Here is a 13,822-nt window from a genome sequence, read left to right as displayed (position 1 = left end):
TCCAAGCGACATTAGTGATCCAAACTAACACAAACACCTTTCATGTGAGGATGCCAACTTTAATTTCTAGCCCTTAAAAGGAGTAGATTTCTATGCTGAGAGCAGTACCCCATGAATCGTGATATGTTGTGAAAAAGCAACCAATCTTTAGCCCCCTAGAATGCCATTTTCGGAGGGACGCAGGGATTGGCAGCCAAGACACAACCAAACACGAAGCATTGTCGAGTAGTAATTGATTCTTGGCCAAGAATTGATGGCGAGGAAAAGCGCTCGTAAGCTTTACAGTGAGAAGCGCACAACAAGAAATATGGCATGTCAGACCAGGAAAGACATGCAAGAGCGAGGTTCATTGCTAGCCATTTGTAGATAGATTTTGATATGAAACAAAAGCACTATAGATATTAGAAAAATGCTAGTTTATCAGATAATTAAAGTTTATTTTTGGTGATTATATGAGAGATCGACATTCAAGTTTTACCTTTATTAGAAGTATCTAGGGAAAGCCTCTATTAACAGTCTATTACCTTTTGTCTAGTCTATTATTTATGAACCTCTCTTTGAGCAACCCCCCCCCCCCCCCCCCCCCCCCCCCCTCCTTCAACAAAAAAAAAACTGTAACTTAAAATAAAAATAATAAAATCAAAGTTATATCACTATAAAATATAGTATTTTATTTTAATATGCTGATATTTTTTCGGGAATTAGGCATACTGAACATTGGGATGATCAGAAAGCATGTTTGTCTGTCATATCCTATTATAGAAGCTAAAAACCATTGTTATCATATGGAGAAAAAGTTATTTTATTACTACCAAGTGGAAGAGTTGATCAGACTAATAAATAATTAAAAAGGGAGTAATCAAGGTAATTGAAGAAGTTCCCTTTGTCTTCTTCATCTTTTAAAAATCCTAGGTTGAAAATAACAGGAGAAGAAAATAGTGATTCACTTAATTTCTGGAACACGTACCCTTGCGCCCAATACCAGAGCTAAAGATGATGTGGTTCTCATATGCAAGGTTCAGTAATTTTGGTCTTGTGGCCATCTTGACAGGCACCAAAAGCCAACGCGACTAAGACATTAGTTCATCTAAATCGAGAGGGAAGGCTGATTAACTTGTTTTTGATGCATTGATTTAGTATTTAATTTTCAAAAGTTAATAACATAATAACACAATCTCACCTGTTTGAAAATATAAGAGCTTGAAGTGGATCATGTGGCAGACTCACCCAGAAAGCTTAATTATAAAATTCATGTGCAGAATATTAAGATGCTAGGAAGTTGAAAAAGGATAATATATAATCCTAGGCAATGTTTACTGGAGGGAATAAGTTTTGGAGTGATATCCCTTGTACTGTAGAAGGAATAGGCTATTCTGTAGGGTAAGTCTTCTTTTAGAGTTTGGTTGGAAGTATAAGTGCAGGAGATTAACGATGGCGTCGACTTTTGTTATGATTTAGATTTATCATAATGACAAAATTGCTCTCTCACCTTCTGGTGATTTTAAAGAATGGATAGGAGCAAAATAGTAATTGGAGGGGATAAGTTCTCCTATTTCGTGGGATATGGTGGAATAAAATTATCCCTCACCTCCCTTACTCTTGGCACCTATCCTGATAGACCTATATTCTGAGACATTTTTAAGGTGTTCGGCAGGATCTTCCTCCATTAAGGAGATATTCTCCCATTTATTCTTTCTCCCACACACAGCCTTAGATAGCGATAGAGTTGAAGTCAAGAGGGAGCTCATATTAAAAGTCACAAGTTGCTTCTAAATTATGAATATTAGCATATCTCATAATAAAACTGACATAATTTCATGAAAACCAAAGATTGTACTTCAGGTATTTTAATATTTATTTATTTATTTTTGAGAATTGTAAAAACCCTATTTATGCCTCTGTCATTTGGCTATGTGCCAACCACCAAGATCATCTAAATTTCAAGTGAGAGCACTTACAGCTGCCATCCAAATGTTTCATCCATGTCATTCAAATTTAGCCTGCTTGAATCTTTGTAATACTCGGTATTAAATAAGCTAATTCTTTATAACATCTGCTGGTCATCTAGATAATCTCTCATCGGTCTCGATAGATCACTGCATCCAGTTCTTCAATCCTAATCAGCCCTCTGATACTACCTAGTGCCAAGTGGATTCACATGTACTGCATTGTTTTAATAGGTATATAACATCTCTACAAAGAGAATGCTGCAATCATAAATTCAATAGATGCCCTCTGTTGGGGTTTTTTATGCGTTAGGGCAAGCTAAATAACCCGAATAAGGCGTCTTGGATTTAACCTGAAGGCTGAAATAAATAATGATATCTAAAGAATATTTGTATAAAAAAAAGTGAGAAGAACAACTGAGAATTGATTTCAAAGGAGCTGGTCCTGAAAGAAACATTTTAGTGGGCTAAATATGCAAAAGGATGATAACAAACATTGATTGGAAAAATTCTGAAGTTTTCAGGACAACAAAACATCCCAGATCAATATAATTAAATTGCAGTAACGTGCATTGACATAAACCCACAAAGCTAGGTCAAACTCAAGGTGTGTAACAATGCTGTCCACAGTAATATCCGTCAATGCCATGTTAACAATGCATTGTAACTACAACCAGAGGAAAAGGAAGACGGTATAAAATTACAACATGTCCATTCTCATAGATTCCACAAAGTCTTCCAACTCAAGTCTTCCAACTCAAGCAGTAGAATTATAGAAATAATGGGCTTTACAGAATTCACAAGCGAGCACTTTGAGGAATCAGCAGTTGACTGAAGTTTTATCACGCTTCTTTTCAGTCATGGCATTAGCTTTTTCTTACTGGCACCGTCTGTGATGTTGACTAGTTGATGGAAATGCTATTACTGATTGAATAGTAGAATTACCAGAACCAAATGCAGCTTCAGTAAGGCCGAAACTTCCTGGCAGCCCTCAACTGCTGTATCCTTTTCTTGTCCTGCTCGAACTTGCTCTGTAGCATCATGACCTCTGCGAGACGAGTTATAGATTGAAATGAGCAAATGAATGAAAGAGCAAAACCACAGTACAGGCTTCCAGAGAGTACTACAAGCAACTTAATCTGTGAAGACACAAATCCCTTAAGGAACCATAAGCAGGACACTTTTATTATTGTACAAACATCAAAACATATTTGCGGATTTCTTCTCCAGATCCACTCACCCAATTCAGAGATTATGTTTAGACCATAGGCAACTGATCGAGAGCAAAAGAGTAGATAGTGAGTATAGATAACATGTATATAAATTATGTATCCCCCCACTCCCTTTGACCTACTAAGAGATCACAATCACATCATGAATTAAGTCTATATATCTGTAAGGCTAACAGATACCTAAAGATACAACAGCAGGTCAAAGGAGAGAAAAAAAAATTGAAATAAATTTTCTTCATTTGATACTTGTGCAACTATGAAATTAAAATAATATGTAACTAGGAAAAGAGAAGAGCCTCATCCAAGTTTCTAACTACACTTCCTATCTGAACTTTGCAGCTCTAACATCTGTCACTCGAGCTCCCTTGTCCACCTTTTTCTTCCTCCTCTTGTTTGAGATAGAATTAAGCACTCGAGCACATCTATTAACCCTTGGAATTCATTGAAACCTCTTTTCCGTATGAAATTCACAAGACAATAAACATTTAAATGTGTCTGGTTGCAAAAATAAAATAAACAAAATAAAAAACCATGGAATCAGTTCCCCCAGAAAAGTACATTTCCATTTGTTTGGTTGGTAGGAAACCAAACTTATGGGAAATACTTCTCCAAATTTCCAGAAAGCTTAACTTCTCTTTTTCCAGATCTTCTTTCCCAGAGAGATGGAAGTAAAATTTCCAACTTACCTCCGCCCGGCTTACTTCCATCCACGGGATAGGGCACCATCTCTACCTGATCTTCCCCATCTTGGCCCAATGTATCACCCAATCTACCATCGGAATCAACCCTATATCAACCTGATCTACCACCAGCATGCCCTCCTTGTACAGCATCTTATGTGCACCTCGCCCACCATCATCCAAGGCGCCACCACCCACCAACCCAACCATCACGACCCCTATCTCTTGCATCTAAACAGCCAAAAAAGGAAAAAAGAAGTTGATTTCCATTCCTTTTTCCTGTGCTGCAAGCAATCAAAAAAGAAATCACCTTTTATTTCCAATGGACCAATGACTCAGAAAATTGAATTTTCATTCACAAAATTTCTCCATCCTTTTCCACTTGTTTCCTAGAAACCAAACAACACACATATTAACGGGTTTCCTTCTCTTCCTTTTCTTGACAACAGATCATGTAATGTATGGACTTACACGACCATCCAAAATTTGCAGTAATATGATTGAAGGTAAGAGTTAACCACCTAGCTGTGATTGTAAATGTTAGTATGATCAAACTGTCGGATTGTTAGAAACCAAAAGATATATGCCACTTGAAGCATCACCAAAAACATTAGCCAGATTATCAGATTGTTCTAGGCAGGAATGCAAAGGGCAAGGCATCTTCTCCATCAGCAAAATGTTTTGGCTAAAACTAATTCACCGAATGGTTACCCAAAGTCATCGTATTTTGCCCAATTCTGACTCAGATACTTAACGGTTTCAGTTCAGAGAAACATGTTTGTGAATAGAACAATCCAAAAAAATTGGAAAACCTTTCAACATCCTATTCCAGATCAGGCTTAAAAGTATGAAACTTTATCGTGGACCAATTTCAAGACATGTTTATGAGTGAAGATGGAGTAAAGACAGTCCCATTTACAGCAAGATTTTTCCCCTTTTCCCTTACCCCCCCCCCCCCCCCCCTCTCTTTCCTTTCCCCGAGTAAACCCCCTCCTCTTGAAGCCCTATATATTCAGCAGTATTTCAATAAGGGCCATTGATTATTTAAACATGTCTGACACTCGTAATTTATAATTAAATTCTCAACTATCATGATATGCAACCTTTAGTCAATTGATAGGACAAAGTTCGCTAGCTACCAAGAAGGGTAAAAAAGCACACAAACTATTTGAAGTGAGGGGAAGAAGAAATGTCAAGAGGGAGAAGCAATCAACTAGCATTAAAAGAACAATGCCCAACTAATGAGAAAGAATCATACAACAAGCATGTGAGCAATCACCACAAAAAAAAAAAAGAAACAAGCATGTCAGCATTCATAAGGTTTGAAGGTTTGCATCACTATTAACTTCTCACAGCAAGCACTTGTAGAAACAATAACTTAAACCCTGATAGTGCATGTGCATATATTATGACAAATGGTAATATCACTTATAGAGTTTTAAGCAAATAAAATTGCAAAATGCAGATGTTTTCAGTGAAATTGATGTACCATTCCTCCGGGCTTCCCGTCTTTGGAATCTGTAAAAATCTAGAGCAACTTCTTTTTTCTTGTTGGCCATTTTATCCATCACAGCCGCTTGGGCAACAGAACCCACAGTTATTCCAGTTTCGGAATCAGTTGTTTTCTTTCTACCTTTATGATGCACCACAACTGTCCATCCTCCTTCTGCAGCATGTGCTTCCCTTTCTTTCCTTTCCTGTAGATACCAGTTCAGGAGTTATAAGATGTAACAATTTTTAAAAGGAAAGCTATGGATAAGTACTGAATTTTAACTGCAAATTTGAGCATCTAACTATTAGGCGCGTTGTATGTAAGTTTATGGAAGCACATAGAAAACTTCACTTCTTTGATCATTGACATGACATTTATGAATCAGAAAGCATAGAATCTTTTTCTTTAAGACCGAAACTAAAGAAACTGATGAAAAAGTGTATATGATAATTCAAAGAACACGTTTCCATTACGATTGTTTCAGTTCGGAGATGTCTAGAAGAATCATGTATAGAATAAAAAAATTGCAAAATATGTACCTGCTCTTGTTGCACCTCATAAGCAGTTACAAACTCATCTATTCTTTGTTGCAGTACCTTCAAGCCCGGTCTGCTCTCTTTGTAACTAATAAGCCATTCTGTTAAGAGGATCTATGTCAGTCTTACTCCATAAAAGTGATTGAATTGTTTTCAGGATAAAAAGTACTGTAGTTGATAAATGAATAAAATGGATTGGAACACATAAGTATGAATTTCTTGAACAAATGGAATGTCATAACCCTTACCGACAAGCTATATCGACAAATTGGCTAGCATTTATTGTTTAGAAATAAATGAAACAGATGGTCCATCAAACACTACACTCTACTTTTCAGAAACCCAACAAAAATTTATCAAGAGATGGCAACAGATTTGCAAAATTGAAATCAGAACCTATAAGTCATTAGAGGAATTGAACTATCTTATCCTTCAAATAGCAAAAAAATTAGGTTTATTCAGCCACATAAGTCAGCGAGGAGAAGCAGTTCTAGCGTAAAGACTAAAGAGAATTTGATACACCAAATGCCAAAAATGTTTATAAAACTGGCAGAACCAATGAGTATCAGACAAAACAGCTTGTCAATAATCAATAAATGACAAATGATTTTGTACTAAAAAAACAGAAAGAAGAAGAAGATTGATGTAGTTACCTTCCATGGTTATTAATCATGGTTATTTAACTTATTATCATGGCTTAATTAGTCTGAAAGAGTAGCCACAAGAATTTCAAGAATAGAAGTACCTAAATCATGAAAGCATGGCAAAATAAGAAAAAGGAATACAATTGGTTGACAGCACACGATAAGTACAACAGTAAAGATTGATCAATAGGATATGCCTGGAAAAAAATTATATATATATATAGATATATATTATCTGTGTGTGTGAGTGTGTATGCGAGTGAATTTTTGTGCACACGCGTGTGCATGCGTGTGTGCATGTTTTGGGGGAGGTGGACTACAAATTTCATTAATTCCTAAAGTGGAGTAACAATATTTGGACAAAATATGCATCCATATAAGTGCCTACGTTACTTTTTCTAAATTGCTGCAAAAGTTACTGGTGGTTCAAGAATTAGCATAATCCTTATGGTTGTTAATATTAAAATTAGGGAGTAGTAGTTTAAATAAATCATTGCTTAATTGATTTGATAATTTGATATATCAATACAAGCTTTTTGCATTCTTAAACAGCATAGTAGATGAAAATATTTATCCATCTATACAGAAATGACAATATAGGTATTCAGACATATTTATGTATGGCAGCTAAAGCTTTAATGCCCTGCCATTCCAAAATTCTCTAAAGGAGATCATCTAGGAAGTTTGACAACCTTGGGCTCATAGCTTACATATCAGATAGAGGGATATCATTAATCATTTCTATTGTCTGCTAAAAAGGATGACAACAACCATTGCATATTAGATTGGCATAATTGCACCGTTACTTGGTGTGAGAATTTGATTGGCACATGGATCACCATGCATATTGGCATGCTAGAAACCTGCTAAACAATGAAAAGCATATCTTAAGAGAGTTTCTTTGTATAAAATATGTCATGTTGTTGCTAATGTATATGTCTTAACCTGGTATCCAAGTTTAAATGGGACCTTAAAACACAACTAGCATAAATATGGCAGAGTAAGGTTCAACTGTAATAGTAAAAAGAATAGCAGTGCTATACTTTTCATGCCTCTCGAGCAATCTTCATCCACTGATGAGATTTCATCAACTTTTGCTGGATCTATTTCCCTATGATTTTCTTCCAATTTCCTCTCGTCTGGAGGTACATGGAGATCTTTCTTTTTACTCTTCCGAGCTTTTTTCACCTTCTCTGCAAGGAGGAGTCGGAGATCAGAAGTACATTCTTGTGGCACAATCAAGTCATCAGTATTCAAGAATCGAGATTGTGCACGACAACAAATGAAGATTGACTCTCACCAGTTTTAATTTTTGTTCTAATATTTGCTTCTTTAAACTCAGCAGAATCACCAATCTTTCTCCTTGCTTTGGAATCATTGCCTATTGTCGTGCAAGCTTGCAAAAGTGACAAGCATATTTAATAAATGAGCATCACGAAAAGTAAAATAAAAGATAATCCAGCTAAATCAACCAGCATAACCATAAGAAATTTGGATCCATTTCATAGTTTGAATTTTTTTTCTTTTTTTTTTTTGCAATTACCAGCAGGCATAACAGTTTTCTGAATAAAACACATACATAATGCGGGTGCCAACTACTTCAGTTTGTAAAGTCACCAAGGCTTGGGTACCAACGACCTGGATTTGAGTCTCCCCCTCACCTTGATTTCAGCCTGGCTTCTCCCATTCCAGTTCTCAGAAAGAAAAAAATAATGATACAAGAAATCTAAAATACACAAAGGAAGAGCTGCAAAAAGCACAGAATAACTTGCTAAAGCTGAGACATGACAGTCATAGAGATGATAGGCAGTGGGAGTATCTAGGTCATTTGAACAATGTATAGTGCTTGATAAGTCAATTTTAAAGAGAGAGCCATTTTTTTAATCAAGGTTTACTATATCCTACATTCAAATGGAGCAACATGAAAAGGTTAATTGATCTAAGGCCATCATATTAGATTCACTGTAACAGTCACTATAGGTAATAGTATTAAAAAGATTCTAAACATCTGGGAGCAGGAATTGGAGCTATTTTGGAGTGGTTATGAAAGCGAGAATAGAATGCTCCTAAACTAAAACAACCACATCGAACTTATAGCAGGACTTGTAAATACTAAATTCAGTGGGACCATCTGGATTAATCAACAAAAGAAGTGGAAAGCTGACAGCCTTTGTATTGCTACTGCGCAGTTTCTCTTTAGAATCATCAAAACCTTTGGTGCATTTTTCTTTTATTATCTAACTTGTCCTTCATACCTTTCATAAGGGCAGTTTGGCCACCCTAAGTATATGCAGTAGTTGGTCTCTGTACTTGTTCTTTATTCCAAAAGAGCTTATCTACACCATTCTCGTATAGGTAATTTAACTGGCTTTAACATGTATCTGATAATTTCAATAAACTGCTTGATGCTTCTCAAAATAAAAATGAAGCCTTTCACATGATATCTTGGTGCATACAAAGAGAAATAGAACTAGTCAAAAACATCCATATACTTATAATATGTTTGATCCATACATTGTTCATCCTTCTGTGGAAGATGATCACCACATATAGGATCAACTTCATTTCGCTGCATCCTTTTTTTCAGTTTTGCCAATTTATGTTTTTCCTTCTTTTTATCTGGTTTTGTTGGCTTCTGCTCTGTGAACAATAAAAGTAAATATATCAGTGTTGTATCACAATTAGCTACATCTGTGTTTAATAAAAGCAGCCTTTACATAAATATTGGAATGCAATAAACATACTGAAATTATTCTCCTGATTATTGCTTGCTCAAGAAATTTTAAATAAATTTCATGACAAAAACTTCCAAAGATTTTGCATGCTTATCTTGAGAACTAAAGTAAGGTCAATTTACAACTTTGTTACCTACTATTCAAGCTTATTTCCATATGATGTCTTTTTTTATTAATGGAATATTTACATATGATGTCAAACTCCAAAAGTCGCCTGTCTTCGTTTATCCACAACTCAGGCAGGCAAAGATATAAATTAGATACAAAGTAGCTTTCACACATAACAGCAATGAACAAAAGCTCAAGGGGGAATTTCAGATGAAATGAAATTTACCATAATAAGCATAACCTCCTTTAGCCCAGATGAATAAAGCACAACACTAGATGCATCGAATTTACCAAGTTGAAATTAACAAGCTAAGTAGCACGTCAGGCTATTGCCCCAAAGGTTGTATCTTTCGTTCATTTCTACGCAGTTTCAGGTTTGAACCTTGGGAGCTATTTTCCCAGGTGTTTGACCTGAGAAATCCTAACTTTATTTCTTTGAAATAAGGGTGGTGCCCCATACAAACACTTCTGGATGCTTAAGCACCTGGCAACCATGCAGCATCCAGGTAATATTGCTATAATCTCTTGTCACTAAGAGGTTTGGTTCCCAAATAGAAGAGTACTTGACCAAGAAATCTCTTGAAGGTCATAACCAATTCAGATTTTCTAATTTTGCTCCCATAGAGTCAAGGAATGGTAGCACTTCTTATTGTAAATTTTTTTATCAAGGAACACAGTCATGATGAAGATTGCCAAGGGCACGTGGACAAGTTTTCTACTAGTGGAGATATATCGACCATTACACTTGTCAGTCCTTCAGTAAGAAGCCCCTGTGTCAAGATTAAAAAGGATGATTTGAGCAAAAAATTGATGGGGAAGAGTTAGTTCATGAACCTGAGAAAGGAATATGTGATAAAATGCTCCTAAATTGGGTGCATGACCCTCTAAAAGGAATATGCTTAGGCGAATGATTTCGTAGCCTAAGCCCGAGGGGGATTGAAGGAGAAACACTATCTTCCAAGCACACAATCAGTGCATGGAATAACGAGGAGAAACTAGAAAGTAATCACTTATAGTAGAAGTTGCATGAAACATCATCTTCCAAGCCAGCTTCACAATATTGAAGCTTGAGATGCAATCTAATGCTATTAGGTGGCATGAATCAATCAACCACCACTCAGATCAATTAGAGATCTTTGGATCACTTGTAGTTTTCAAACTTTAAGAATCTCATTTGGTGCAACATTCTTCTTGTGATGCTCACAAATGGCTATGGAGACTTTAGGCTATATGAACTCCATGCGATCCATTTTGGGCAACCAAACATCTAAGCTCAATAACTCCCAACCCCAAGAAGTATATAAGAGTTAGGAGAAGGCATACATATCTTCAACTATATGGCCAGCCATGGATGAGAGGGCTGGCCACATAATTTTAGTTTACCTCTCTATAACTCCCTTGAGAACTCTGTTGACTTCCCTAGAGTTGAAGGGTTGCGAAAGAAATGAAATGCTTAATATCCTTCCAAATATTGCTTGACTTCTCCAAGTAGTGGGAAAAAAATTAAAAATACTAGCGACACTACCATATTGCTATACAAGTTCCTTTTTTCTTTTTTTGATAGAGAGAAAGTGACTCTTAAAGGAGATTTTGCTGGTAATCGAAAATGATCACTGAAGTGAAATGCTGTGTAGGGTTGGGTTCATGTTAGATAACAAATGCACAACAACAAAAACAGACTGCGCATGGAATATAGAGACTAGAGAATGATTCTCAAAGGGAAGCGATAAGTTTAAAATAAACACAACTACATCAGATTTATCTTCTAACACAATGGAAAAGCAAAGAAATATAAAATCAACAATGTAATATGCACTTCTGATTTCTGAAATATTAATGATAATCACAAACATTTGTAGCACTAAGGAGAACAGGCATCCAAACTCTGTACCTGTAACATTAACCATTCCTCATAGCATGAGGCAAGTAAAAAGGATAGGAGGAAAAGGCGTCTTGATTAAAAAACTGCTCAAATTTTTCTTTACTTAAAAAAAAACCAAAAGAAAAAGGTCCATGTGTGTTACATGGCCGGTCGCCAAAGGTAATGGCAGCAAACACTGCTCCTCCAGGCAATGAATATGAACCGCCTTCAAGCGGAAGAACTTCCTTGAAGGATTGAAACTTTCAAGAGGAACCATCAACACCCAAGGACTTCTTGTCTGGTATTTACTTAGAAATATACAAACATGATTGGTTTGCTCCTTTAAGTTTAGGAGATCTTCACCTAGAAGAATCACTTTCGTCGCACTGGACATTACCCATTACTCGTAGAAAAAGGCCACCAGCTAAAGAACAAGATACATCTACACTGATGATTAATTTAAATAAAAAAAGAAAAAGAAAAAAAGTATATGTCTGTCTCATGGCCAGTCCCAAAAGGTAATTGCAACAATGCTGCTCCTCCAGGCGATGGAAAATGAGACTGCCTTCAGGTAGAGGATCTTCCTGGAAGGGTTTGAACTTTCAAGAAGAACCGTCAACACCAGCAGACTTTCTATGTGATGTTTACTTAGGAATATACAAACATGATTGGTTTGCTCCAGCAAGTTAAGGAGACTTCCACCCAGAGAAATCCCCTTCGTCACACTTGACATTACACAATTCATTGTGGAAAGAGACAATTGGGTCTGAAACAACACACTTTTACCCTGATGCTAAGTTTAAATAAAAAAACTGAAAGAAAAAATGTGTATGATGGCCAGTCCCAAAAGGTAATGGCAGCAATGCTGCTCCTCCAGGCGATGAAATATGAGACCGCCTTTAGGTGGAGGAGCTTTCCTGGAAGGATTGAACTTTCAAGAAAAACCATCAACACCCAAGGACTTTCTATGTGATGTTTACTTAGAAATATACAAACATGATTGGTTTGCTCCCAGCAAGTTGAGGAGAATTTCACCCAGAAAAATCTCCTGTCACCATTACATTGATCAAAACTCTCTTGCAATTGCCGAAAGCAAGAAGATGTAGTACACAAAAAAAAACTTTCTCTAATGCTTTGATGGAAATAACAAATGATTCGACAATATGCTGGAAACATTCACAATCTCAAACAACAAAACAATAAATGATTTGACAGTATCAGCTACAAGCATTCACGATTTCTGTTAAATGACACAAGGCCAATAATATAAAGTTGTATTGTGCGGAATAAAAACACATAAGTGGTAGCATGCTTGAAACAAATAACAGACAATCATGTCTAACAAAACAACTGAAGATCTCCAACCGCAGTTGTGCGATAGCATTGCTCACCAACTAATTTCCGGTAATATTGACACAATCAAAGCAAGTTTTAGTGGACTAGATGAGTCTTTCTTAACAAGGCAATTGCATGCCACCAAAACTACAGTATCGACTATGAGATCCATGAGGGGCTAATGATAACAGATAGTAAGGGGTGAAAATCTGCTGCCTCAGGCATGACTTTCTTTGCTTTCCCTTCTTAAGGGTGGCCATCACCATGTCCCAGGCACAAAGAAGGTTGAGGCGGCCCTTAATACCCTAAACAGAGATATATGGAGGTTTCTCATGCCTGTTTTGTCTGCACAGTTGACTCTCGCTGCCACTGGGAGACCCAGTGGCATCCAGAATTTATTTCCGGCAGAACCTCGAAGTGCACCAACAAAGATAAATCGGAGAAATACAACAAATACTGAATTCTAACATAAAATATACACCAAAAACAAACATTTGCAATTCATGAATATTAAACGGATAAATTCAAAAAAAATCTTTTGGTTTACTAGAAACTTGAAAACGGAATTAGAAAATACAAGATTACAGCTTTCACTGCGTAGAATGCTAATATCCTACCAACAAATCATAAACCAATAGAAACCTAATAGTCTCAACGGTAACTAACCTCTCATGAGCATCCAAATAACATCGTAAAATCTGAACAAAAATATTTTTTCTAATAAGAAAAAATTCTAAGACTTTCAACTGGATAAGACGATATCTAAAAAATCTAACCAAACAAAAACTTTTCACGACAAAGGTGTAATGCAACGGATCAAATTTTGAACGAAAAAAACAAAGAATAGATTGATTCGACGAAAGATCGAGCCTTACAATGACCCCAAAATTGGACACATTTGTCCAGCAAAGATTAGACTCGTTAAGGCTTCTGCAACAGTCAATCTCTGGTTTCTCTAAAGCTACAAAAAATCAAAAACCTAAAACAATAATCTGTAGCATCTTTGACCAGACAAACAAACGACATGATCGCGATTCACGTGACCAATAGACGGAAGAAAAGGAGATAAAAAAACTTAGACGGGCGGGAGGTGGGGAGAGAGACCTTACCTCGCTTCGCCATCCTGGAGGGAACCGATCTGCGACGCCGTTAGCTCAAGGAGGTGCGCGGGTCCTTTTTGTTCTAGGGCAGCGAATACTGATCCGAGCTTTTACGGACCTCCTTACTCCTTAGTAGGGATGGATGGCAATATG

General features: G+C 36.6%; 1 protein-coding gene across 3 annotated transcripts; it reads right to left on the bottom strand.

Moving 5' to 3' along the window:
- Positions 1–2,463: 2,463 nt before the first annotated feature.
- Positions 2,464–13,822, bottom strand: LOC103703294 (ribosomal RNA-processing protein 7 homolog A-like). Of its 3 annotated transcripts, none has more exons than XM_008786104.2 (7): positions 13,679–13,822; positions 9,045–9,170; positions 7,831–7,926; positions 7,574–7,723; positions 5,890–5,987; positions 5,348–5,555; positions 2,464–2,994 (listed from the first exon to the last, which is right to left on the bottom strand). In XM_008786104.2, exons 1-7 carry the CDS (start codon positions 13,689–13,691, stop codon positions 2,909–2,911), a joined length of 777 nt encoding a protein of 258 aa, XP_008784326.1. In that variant the 5' UTR covers positions 13,692–13,822; the 3' UTR covers positions 2,464–2,908. The 3 variants fall into 3 exon arrangements, with proteins under 3 accessions (XP_008784326.1, XP_008784327.1, XP_008784328.1); XM_008786105.2 differs by having other exon boundaries at positions 7,831–7,911; XM_008786106.3 differs by having other exon boundaries at positions 13,674–13,805.

The sequence above is a fragment of the Phoenix dactylifera genome, chromosome 11, assembly GCF_009389715.1.
Source record: "Phoenix dactylifera cultivar Barhee BC4 chromosome 11, palm_55x_up_171113_PBpolish2nd_filt_p, whole genome shotgun sequence".
NCBI classification, from domain to species: Eukaryota; Viridiplantae; Streptophyta; class Magnoliopsida; order Arecales; family Arecaceae; genus Phoenix; species Phoenix dactylifera.
Note: the sequence above shows the minus strand (reverse complement) of the source record. Positions and strands in the feature narration are given on the sequence as shown.

Coding starts and splice junctions, on each gene's coding strand:
- LOC103703294 (XM_008786104.2), bottom strand. Junction 7,927..9,044: donor TCCACAGAAGGATGAACAAT/GTATGGATCAAA, acceptor CACTTTTGCAAG/CTTGCACGACAATAGGCAAT. Junction 5,988..7,573: donor TTGCTCGAGAGGCATGAAAA/GTATAGCACTGC, acceptor TCCTCTTAACAG/AATGGCTTATTAGTTACAAA.